The sequence below is a fragment of the Orbicella faveolata genome, unplaced genomic scaffold (genome assembly GCF_042242905.1).
Source record: "Orbicella faveolata isolate gen_17 unplaced genomic scaffold, um_ofav_v1 contig_46, whole genome shotgun sequence".
Lineage (NCBI taxonomy): Eukaryota > Metazoa > Cnidaria > Anthozoa > Scleractinia > Merulinidae > Orbicella > Orbicella faveolata.
Window position 1 is genome coordinate 17617501 of NW_028301576.1, and position 11930 is coordinate 17629430.

At 38.9% G+C, this 11930-nt stretch overlaps 1 protein-coding gene across 1 annotated transcript in view; it reads left to right on the forward strand.

Annotated features, from left to right (window-relative positions):
- LOC110040393 (uncharacterized) overlaps positions 1 to 10984 on the forward strand; it is a 60149-nt gene extending 49165 nt beyond the window's left edge. Inside the window, exons 13-14 of the mRNA XM_089278618.1 lie at positions 1355 to 3717; positions 8093 to 10984. Of these exons, the coding sequence (XP_089134744.1) occupies positions 1355 to 3717; positions 8093 to 8329 (2600 nt within the window). The 3' untranslated portion in view covers positions 8330 to 10984. The remainder of the gene's footprint in view (positions 1 to 1354; positions 3718 to 8092) is intronic.
- Positions 10985 to 11930: the final 946 nt, after the last annotated feature.

Sequence of the window (11930 nt, forward strand, 5' to 3'; positions counted from 1 at the left end):
TTTCGACGAATATCTGGGATTTGGGAAAACGCACAGACTTAAAATTTAGAGATGTGTCATCTTTATTAATCTCCTATGACATCACAATTTCTTGACTTTATCCACTAAATGGTTTTCGAATAATTTTTTTATTGCATGAGGATTCCGTGACAGTGCAAGCCAAGAATTGTTTTGCTAAGGTCAACATGCATTAGTTTCTTTCAACTTAAATGTACAATAATTCGCTACGTGGGTTTCATTCTTGTAAAGACACATAACTCTGTTACAAGAAAATAACGAGAGAATATCGTTGAGCTCGACATTTTAACTTTATTATACTTTACGAAGTTTTTCAGAGCGTTTTACTTAGGTGTACTCGAACAGATACACTCGTAAACAAATCATTTAACCTTTCTGACCTTGTTGCTCAGACGTTCTTGCGTTTGTGCTGGGATGGTTCACGATCACGTCTAAAAATACGATGACGCCTCTAAAGATGCTTTTAATCAAGTTGAAGAGTTGATAGCCTGGTTGTTAGCTCCTTTGGTATAACATGATTCTTGAAAAACTCACTCAAAATGTTCGCTCGTAAATTGATCTCTCGTAAGGCTTGTAGACCGACCCGTTCCGAAAACGTTTGAGGTCCTTTAGTGTTGGTCTACCGCGAACGGTGTGTTTGTTTGCATGTGATTCCATCGCCCTAGAAATCATGGAATCCATGCTAACTTTAAAAGACGAAAACTTCTGTCAATTCCATTTACTCTAAGCATGCACAGGTGACGCATTCGCTTTAGAGACCAGACGGCGATATGTGACTGAACGAGGAAAAAAAAACAAAAGAGCCGAAATTTAAACCCAGGCCTCACTGCCTGAGTAAAAATGCGTAGCTACCCCAATTTTTCTTTGTGGATTCCAATAGCCCTTGCAAAGATCTACTTTTTCTGCGTGGTCCTAACCTGGCGCAAAAGCCTTCATATTTAGTAGGCACCGTCCTTAATTGTCTGATGACAATGATAAACTGAAAACCTCCAAATTAGTAAACCTTCAATTATGCGAAATCAGATTTCGTAACATATCATAAACTATAAGTAACTTAGCGGAGAATAAAAATTCTCTCATTCATGTCAGTTAAATAACGAGAACATTTCAGATTGTAATTTTGAAATTGAAATGGGAGCAGGCTGGCAGAACTTGACTAAGGTTCCACTTTCAGCCAATTAGCAGCTTCCCTCAGATCTCTTCCTTTCTGTAGTGCATGGGAGTAAATCATGTGTTTAATCAGTCAGTTCTTTGTAGTAAATTCGTCATAATTAATTCGTCAAAATTGGGCCCAAGTCCTGCAATTTCAAACTCATTTCTCTTCTCTTTCACACAGAACCGTTTGTGGAGGAGTGTCAAAAACAGCTACATTCTCATTATAACACCTTCAGTAAAGTCAAGATCATCCCATGGAAACCAGCCTCAGCCATTCATATTGATGAAATATACACCCAGCTATCCTGGGTCAGGGATGACAGGAAACCCAGTGGAGTGACACAAGAAGAACTTAAAGACTACACTGACATATTCAGGGGCGGCAAGCATCATCCTAATCCAAAGCGACTTCTGGTTTATGGCCGGCCAGGCATTGGGAAAAGCACATTTTCTCAAAAAACTGCTTTCGACTGGTCGAATCAGAGGAAAGGAATCCTAATGAAGTTTGATGTTGTGCTGCTAATTAAGTTGCGAGATGTGTGTGATTTGAAAGATGTCAGTGATGTTCTAAGGGCTTCTAAACTGCTGGCTGGTGATGGAGCAGTTTCATTCAATGATGTCTATGAATACATACTTCATAATCAAGAAAAGGTGTTACTCATTTTGGATGGCTATGATGAGTACTTCTGTTCTGGAGAACAATCACCTGTCCGTGACATTTGGGAGAGCACGCTACTGTTGGATGTCCACGTCATTATCACAACCCGGCAAGAGAAAACTGACGAGTTAATATTGCCCAGCCACGTTCAATTTGAATTAAATGGTTTCAAAAGTGACGATCAAGTCAGAGCGTTCGCAAGCAAGGTCCTGGGAGGTAAAGAAAAAGTTGAAGAGTTTGTAACTTACTTAGTCGAAAGAGATTTGAAAGACTTGGCTGAAATCCCACTTCTTTTGTTGATGCTCTGTATAGTCTGGGAGGAAAACCACTTTAAGGAACTGCCAAAATCACGGGCTGACATTTACCAATACTTTATTGAAACTTTGATCCTCCACACTATCGCAAAAGATGCAAAAGCAAAGCAAGAGGAAAATATAGACGCCCACAATGTAGAGCTTTGTGCATTAGGCAAGCTTGCCTTTGACGCACTTTTGCAAAATGTTCTTTCTTTTCCTATTGACAAACTGCCCGACAGCATTTTGAGCCAGAAATTAAGTAAAGTCGGGTTGTTTCATGTCCTCAATGCTGGAACATTTTTGAAACGCGAGAGACATGTTCACTTTATTCATAAATCAGTACAGGAGTTCCTGGCTGCACTTTATCTCAAGGAGGAGTTGTTAAAAGAAACAAGTACAAACTGTCTGTGCCAAGTTGAATCATTTGAAAAGATTGGCAAAATGATTGACGTTCTTAGATTTGCCTGTGAGCTGTCAGCAGATGCAGCATGCGCTGTTCTAAGTCATCTGGGGATGGTAGGAAAGAAGGAAGGCCTGGCAGAGTACAACTTCACTGAGACACCTTGTATTTCAGACTTTTCTAACAATCAACCACAGTTTCTAACCCTTATCTCACATAGCTTTCTCTCATGCGCATCTGACAAGAGACGAGATCTCTATCCTATATTTTTGGCTTACGTTGGTGGTGTTTTATTAATTAATTCTGACCAGCTGCATAGCGTTGCCAATGAGCACATGTTGAGGTCTGCTGCGGCGCCAGAGTTTATCTTCTTCTCTGGCGGCCGACATACAGAGCAAAGCTATCAAGACCTAATCAGTGTACTAGAAGACCTCAGTGCAGTTATTGTCAGCTGTTCGGGCGAAAAGAAAGCTTCGGATTTCGTAAAGAAGTATCCATTACCAAACGTAGATGATATTTTTCTGAAGAAAGAAGAAGGGAAAACATACCTTTATATTGCTCAAATTCGGTTAAACCTCAGTTCCACATATCCCACTGAAATGCTTAGGGAGCTCATGTCATCGCCAGAATCTACTCAGAGGAAGAAGCCAGTTGATGACCAGTCAAATGCACAAGACGACAGTAGCGCTTTGTGTTTGACTGAGAACAGCACTGCTGATACTCAGGCTACTCAACATTGTCTCTCCTGTGTCTGGAACATTGATGTCTTTGTTGAAGAAAGGCAAGAGATGGAGACGCTTATTGACGTTCTACCTTGTGTGATATCTCCACGAATTATAGACATTACCTCTTTTGAACGTGCCACTGATCCTGTGTTGGTGGACACCCTGGTCTCACGTATTAACTTTACAAACAGACTTGATATGTTAGTACTTACGGATATCAATTTGACAGCCAAGCCTGCTGCTGTCATCGCCAGATCTCTGCACCAGGCTCCTAACTTGTCTCGTCTCGACTTGTCATTTAACCCTCTTGGTGAAGGAGTAAGTGATCTCACGCGACATCTCAGCTGTGTTCCTCACCTGAATCTGCTGGTCCTTTATGCTGTTAAGATGACAAAGAAACAAGTGAATGATTTGAGTGAAGCTGTGCGTCAGACCAAGATCAGGGTGTTGGAGTCAAATTACCATGTAAGTTTTGTGATTTTTGTTACCATTTGTTTCAACATGTTTAGAGTAATACTAGATATTGCTGAGCTTTTGATTTCGCAATTTGTTTTGTTTTTCTTGTTTTGCCGAACAAGCGTTAAGTTAAAGTACCACTAACCCCAAAAAATTTTTTTCCTTTAATAAAATGTACTAGTTTCCCTGATTACTTCAGAAAGAAAATTATCTCGATTGATTAAATCCCTGCGTTTCTACAGGCGTTTAAACATGTAATTTCTATGTTCACGACCGCGCAAAGTGGGGTCTGGGTCGGGCTACTAGTGACGTCACTTCGGGAACCGGGCGAAAACACTCAAGAGACTTTTGACTGAGCTTCGACGGCAGTCAAAACATTTTCGGGTTATTTGTGATTCATATTTTATCAAAACTGGACAAGAACTTTAAGTGAAAGAACTGTATCATCTAGCATTACAATTCGGAATCTAGCTACGATTTGGAAGACTGCGAAGTACATATTTTTTCCATTTCGAAGTGCGGATCGCCAGTCGAGATCGCCGCGTTGTATAATTATATTTAGGCCGGGATCGACAATTTGCCGGTCCATTTGGGTTATAAAGGTACAGACAATGACTGAGGAATTAGCTTACAGCTCCGAAAGAGTTATAAAGATGTCAATGAACACGAAGAGTTGGTAATTTGACTTTACGAAACGTTCAAATTTCTTAGTGTCAAAACACTTTTATATTCAAATATTAATTTCCCCCTAAATACAAATTAAAATTCGATGCAGTCGCACACCACTCCTACCTACTTCTCCAGATCAATGATTGAAAATAGTTTTAACATAAGAGATAAGCAGAGATGTCGGCAAACAATATTCGAAGGTGAGGTAACTTTTCGCTTCGTTATTGTCGACCGTCCGTAGTATATGCATATTGAATTACTGTGTACGAACACAAGCGACGCAAATTTGCATATTCCGTACTAGTGAAATCATGGAAAATCCTTTGACAAGATCTTGAAAGGAGGTTCAGTATACTTTCAGTTAAATATATACATTTCTACTTCACTGTTTTGGGGATAAAAAGTGCTATAAATCTCTCCAAATTATTTTTTTTTTCTGGTGAAACTCAGACTAGAGCGTTTATTTTTCATGTATAATAATATACTTGAAAAAATTACTGGATTCTGATTGGCTGAGAGCAGTGCAGTTCAAGTGTAACACCAGTGCAAAAAGTGTAACATCAGTGCAAAAAGTGTAACACCAGTGCAAATTACACATTGTAATTCCAGATTATGATTGGCTGAAAGAAAATAGGAAATTTTCTAAGCCAATGATATCACGTAAAATGATGGCGACAATTTAGTGCAGAAATTTTGAAAAAGTTTTCTCGAATGAGAAAAAATGGCTTCAAGAAAGATCTCCCGGCATTTCCTCCACGCGAATTTTTTTTCATGTTTATATTATTAATAAGTAATCATACGGTTTTTATCGTTCAATTTCGAATTAATTAGCACATGTGAGTTTTTCAAAAAGCTGAAATTGCACTCGCCGAAGCGACTCGTGCAATTTCAGCTTTTTGTAAAACTCACTCGTGCAAATTAATTCCAAATTGAACTCGAAACCGTATGATTACCTATACATATCGGGATGCAATATCTATTTTAGTTTCACTGCGTAAATTGTTGTGACTCTGGGGCAAACCTGTTTGTTTTGCTGGTACGCTGTTTTGCACTTGTCTCGCTTGTCTGAGACTCTATTGCACTTTGTTGGGCATTTTTAATTCTTCATGGCATGTAAGCAAGTTAGAGTTAAAAGTCGTTTATCGGTTTATATTTTATATTTATCCTGAAACGTCATTTCATGAAGGAGACTTATCCCGCCCTACAATAGAAATACATTTACTTTCTGGCAGCTGCTCAGTCTTGCGCGAGCTTTATTTAAAGTTAAATGCCTTAATGTTTCGTCGGTCCTGATACAGTCAGGTTTGTTATCTTTTCTGCTTGTGTTTTAGAGTTGGATTTATAGAGAACTGAATTCATCAATGATAATATTACACAATACTAGGCGAATGTTTGCCGAAAGCAGATGTTAAAGAACAATTAAAAATGAAACACTGTTTTAAAGGGAATCAGATGGTCTAAAAGTTTGGCTTTTGGTTCAAATAAGAATAGGTGACAGTAGGGTATTCTGAGGAAATGCTACGAGTGATTAGGTTCTAAACGCAGTAAAACTATTTTGCTAAAATATGTTTTATCTCTTAACTTTGAAATCAAATCGCTTTGAAATTAAAGACAAAGGAAACCATTTGAATGAAACTTGTTTACGTCAGAAGAACCTTGTTTCAAATTTAAAACGTGAAATCAAGTAACAGGTAATCGCATGGTTTCATTCTATGACTTGAAGAGAAACCACTCATCGAATTTGGTTGTAGCGCTCATTTAAGTTTTGAAAGTCGTCGGAAGTTTTACTGGTGCTTATTTCACTTTGAGAGAGAACTCTTACACTTTTCTCTAACTTCTCTTTTGGGAAGAAATCCTTCGCTTTCTATTTCAGTGTTTTCTTTCCACATCACTGTGCCCTCGAACATCCAAGGGCCAACTATCAAAGCCCGTGGCATAACAGAGATCACAAATTTTTAAAAGCCTTTTTCAGATTTCTTTTCCGATTGGTCGACATTTCAACGTCAGAAAAGTCCTGAAATTTGCGAACGTAAAATTTCCAAGCTTGAAATCCATTTATGCTAAGAGAATTCTGATATACACGAGAGTCCGTGATATAACAGACTGTAAATTCGTAAAAGTCTGTTTCAGCAGTGATGTTTTAACCAACTCGTCAACTTTCTTCCAAAAAATAAATAACAGTGTGTAGGAAATTCGCCAACAGTAAAACATCCAGGTGGTGAATGGCATTTTGATCCTGTTCGGCTCGCTTCTGTTCTCCATTGCAGACGTTTTAAAGAGGTCAGCACAACACTACCTCTTCATGAGATGGAGTGTGGGACTGACCCTGAAAACGTATGCGAAGGAGTCAGGATTTCTTGAAGACTGGGGCAGCTAACTTTAGGCGTTTGACTTTAAACCTTACTCAACTGACTTAGCTTGGGAAAACAAGTTCATGAAATAAATTCTTACACTAAAAGAACTCAGGCTGCATCATGGACATTCTATTGGCAGCATTCGTGAATAGTTCTCAGGAAGTGGAACGGAACACCCACCCTCCCCGGTGACAAAAAAATCCTCGTCCGCGGTCTCATCAGCTGCTTCATTTAGATTATCTAATTTATTATATGAATGACAAAATTACTTTATTGTAACTGGCTGAGTGCAGGCCAATTTATCGTTAATTCTTAATTTTCACTGCTGTGCGAATTAACGCACGCGTGTTCGTAATTTTCTCAGTCATATAATAAATAAATCGTATGAAAGCTCGAGCAATTAATGATTTACACTACGAGTTATATTTGAAAATTCTTTCAAATTGCACTCGCCTAAAGGTTCGTGCAATTTTGAGAGAATTTTCAAATATCACTCGTAGTGTAAATCCTGAAGTGCACTGGCATTCATACGATTACCTATACTAACTTCAAAAGTTATTGGAAGGGCTGATATTATAAATTCCAACTTAGTTTATTGCTTGCAATCAATACAAAGATAGCGCCATGCAGGTACTTAGACTATTCCCAGACCACTCCGATTATAGTACGTTTCACAAGTTTGGTTTGATGACCAAACACATCCTCTCAATGCAAAACGTTCTCAAAACATATACTGTCGCGGATAGCTCTATTTCGTCGGATTTTGTTTTTTATTCTGGACTTGCGGGAACCAACGTTGGACTCAATCCCTTGCGAGTGAAACAGCGGCAACAACTTTTTGAGACAAACAAACAGCCAGTATTCTACATCCCTTTAATTCCTATTGGATCGCGGTTGTCAGAGAATAATCGGTAGTTAAAAGGTATTGATAAACTATAACTTCAGGAGAACTTTTTACCGTCGTATTGTAGCTTTCATCTTTCTCATGTGGCGCACCGACAGAAGTGCGGACTTTAAAAAGCCTTACTTCAAGAGTTCGTATGGGATATAAAGATTTAGCTTATCAATGCGGTTCGACCATACTTCAAAACGTCAATGTGGGAACGATATGAATTTTAAGGACTTTTAAAGCAATGTAAATTAGGGATCTTTAGTTTTCTCAAAGAATGTTTACAGCAAAGCTGTTTTATTGCGAGCTGAACGGACACACTACTATTTTCAAAACACATAATTCTCTAAAAAATTAATGATGAGGAAACAGTGCACATTTTTAAAGCTTACAGAGCTTTTGTTAGCAAGGAATGGCCACTGTGTGTTGATAGAGACAATGGTGTGTAACATTGTTTTCTGATTTATGGCAGGACATGAAAGGGAACCCCAAACCTGAACATGAATGGCTATCTGAGGACGTCTGGAAGAAGGGGTCCTGGCTAGATCCTGGGACATTTGCAGAATCAGAAGACGAGCCGGGGCTTGGGTCATCGGATAAAGTCAGTTCCGATCAGCAGCTGCAGCAACAAACAGGCAAGAGACTGGATCAGAGACTGAACAAAAGGACGAGCGGCAGACTGGAACAGTCACATGGTCAGCATAGGTAGCAGATCATTATAAATGACTAGGAAAGAGTTGTCAGAAGTTTTCACACCCAGACCTTAAGGTGGTATGGGTACTTTTATGTCAGCCATGTCTTAAGCTTAGTGGTCAAGTGAACAAGTACAAAGTCTCTCAATCTGTTTTGAAATCCTTTACTTTGAAACAAAAACTACTGAACACTAAAGCTTTGAACGCAAAATATGCACACACAATTTGATAATTGTTGTTGACTAGTTATGTCGCCTCATATTTTTGTTCAACGCTGTATTTTATGTGAGATTTTTATGTGAAAATTTCAAGGGTATGAAAACAGAAAGTGACTGAGTTTTTTCGTTTCACCGCTGTGTCTAAGGCATGTAGGACTGGGACTGAGTAATGTAATCTAACACAGGAAAACCACGATGAAGCGAAACAATGTAAGCACAGGGAGATGTCACATCAAAATAGAGATTAAAAAAATGGTAATCTTGCAGACATTACAAATTTTATTTAGATGACCGGTTTGTGCGAGGTGTGGAACCAAGACACCTTTAGCTTCAGCAACTTCTCTGAATTCTGAGAAAGCTCATTACTTTCAGGGAAAAAATCGTGTGATCGGAGAATTTGAAACATTTTCTGGTCGACCCAGACCTCGGCAGTGTTTGTGCGAGCCCACTGTGTGTAAACGGATTTTAGAGTCATAGTTACCCATTGCATTTGTTTCGTTTGAAAACTTTGATTCAAGATCTTTAGATACTTTTCTGTCGCTTTGTATATGGACATGCAGGTTTCTCGGAAGATGCAATCTTTTCTAAGGCCTGGTTTAAGCGTCGCGCTATAGTCGAGGCGAACTCAATTGATGAATTAAGTTAAAATTTGCTACGACTGCCAACATTGGGCTTGAGTTGTGCAGCACGACAATCTCTGCGCTACCCGACTTTGCGCGGATGTTCATTCAAAAGTCTAGCTACTGTTGTGTCGATTGCAATGTATGTGTAGAGCCTCCTTATTTAGACTTTTCATAGATCTGAACACATTGCTTCTGGAACAGGATTTAAGTGAGACGCAAGTACAATTGAATTCAGATGATAGAATAATCAATTACAAGTGAGTTGGACACGAGTATAGCGCGACATCTGAATCAACTGTCGAGCTGCACTGGTGCCTCAGTCAAACGAAACACAATCCACTCTACTGAAAAAGATGGCGACCAGTTCATTTATCTGTAATTCTTAGCGCACGAAAACCCTAAAAACGCTGAGAAAAACGCACAGAAAAGTTATGAAAACTTCAAAGCTGACATAGACAATGTTGTTAGTACAAGGACGAATTCTTGAAAAAATATGACTTTCTGTGGTTAGTTTGTTTGGTTGTGTTAAGTTCGCAAGGTATTGTGGTAAAATGTACAACCGCCATCTTTTGAATGCGGTGGACTGAGTTCGATATGACGATAGCGAGATATTTGAACCAAGCCTAACATTGTGCATTTGCTGGCCTTAAAGCATCTTAGTTTTCTTTTTGCACTCCGTCGTGAATATCAGGGCCTATACAAGGTTAAAGTGTATAATGAAAACATTTCATTTTTAAATACATAGTCATTGACGTTTCAATGTCATCGTCACTTACTTATCAAGCCAGTTTTTTTACAAACCTGAAGAATGGTTAATAAATACCTGAGTGCATTAACGATAACCCGAGGAAAGGTGAAAACTGGAATAATTGAAAAAATGATGCTAGTGAAAAGAAAGTGACGGTCACGTTGTGATTCAATAACACGGTAGCAGCATTGAACAAAATGTTTTGAATGGATGTAGAGTTTATTTTTTGCTTTTCGATTGTTCAATTCAGTGCCTGCGGGCCAGGTTCGTTGGTAATTTCTACGTTTTCAACAGGTAATTAAACCGTTTTCTGCTTAAGTTGTAAGTAATAGACTTGATAGTCAAGAGCATGTTGAGAACATTGTCAAAGATTATGTCGTCTGTCGCCAGGATAAAATTGTCATTGTACATTTTAGAAATTGAACAAGAGGGGATGTTTGAGAAAACGTGAAACACCAGGCGTGGACGAGTGTTGGCACAGCTCTTTCGAGTTCTCTCAAATGTTCATGGATGTTTCAGTACCGAAACAAGGAAAGGAATCGTGCACTCTCTTTCATGAAATGAATTTTGGAAAAATTTTTCCCTTTTCAGTGTTTCGATAATCGTTTTTCAATGAATATTAGTGTTTTGATCAGTTTGCTTGTTTATATCATGAATGATTCTTGACTAGAACTTGTGGGAGTATCTGCAATGAAATACCAGTTAAGCTATTGTAGTCAAGGACACTGTTCTATAAATTCTAGAGTTTACTGACGTCACTGTAAAGTAAAATGTCATCATAAAGGTTTCTGTCTCGTTGAACCTTGAGCGACAAATCTTCTTGACCGTAGATTAAGCTTTTAATTCATAGTTTTTGTAGATTTGATGCCTGTGTGTCCATTTGTAAATATGTTAGAAACATGTATTCTGTATTTTAAGAAAAGATAACTCAATGTACAAAGTTCTTTTAGAACTTTTTGACAAGATTACCTTTCAAAAATTAGCTAGCCGTATGAACATTTTGCAAAAGAGGTGTGCAGACGCCTTTGCAAAATAATTTACTTTCAATCAAACACAATAAAGAGTTTTGTCTAACTCGCGGAAGAGTTCATCTTGTGTTTGTTGTCGACAATGAAGGGGCGTTTTGGGCGAGCGCACAACAAAATAAGAATGAAAAGTACTGGGACGAGTAAAACCATGTGTTTCGAAAAGATGATGCATGCAGGGGCGGATTTGGGGGAGTGGATTGGGTGGCTAGCCGCCCCCCTTTTGGAGACCCCCTCTCCCCCCCCCCCCCCCCCCCCAAAAAAAAAGATAGAGTGAATATTATGGCAGAGATACAGGTAAACACTCTAGGCAGGTATCTCATTGTAATTGCAAGTAATGTTTTTCTGGCTAGAAAAGTGATAAAGATACGTTATTCTCCAACAGCGACAGCAGTGAGAAAGAGAACACGCATGCATTCCCCATTGATTCTGCAACCCCGATACCAGCCACTCCCACCCGTTCCCCCTTGAAAAATGTCCCCAGCATGTATATAAAATGTTAACGACACGTGGTCCTGAGCCCATTGTGTGAAGTTTTTCTCTTGTACAATGTTTTACATTCATTTATTCGTTACTAGTCTTTCATTAACATTCTGTATCGCGAAATGAAATTAGGACCTCTCAGGCCCAACCACAATAATGTTTTTTTAAAAGCATTGGTTTCGTCTAAACCAAAACGCAGCAGAATATTTTTACCTTCGCTAGCGTTTTCCTTTTTGTTTCCACCTAACCACTCTAATACGTTTTCATTCGAAAGCGCATACTTTTTGTTGGGTTTTCGCCTTTCGTCCACACTATAAAACGCCTGAAAACGTTGATGGAAGCGACAGTATATGACGCTTTTTTCATCACCTTTTTTAAAAGCCTCCGTTTTCACCTGTCCACGCTAAAAACGAAGCGTTGCCAAAACGACGCGTCCATTTCGTGCACTTTCAATACCCTCCGTTTTCATCAGCGTGTTTGGGCGTTTTAGTGTGGACGATAGACAAAGACGCTCGCTCGCC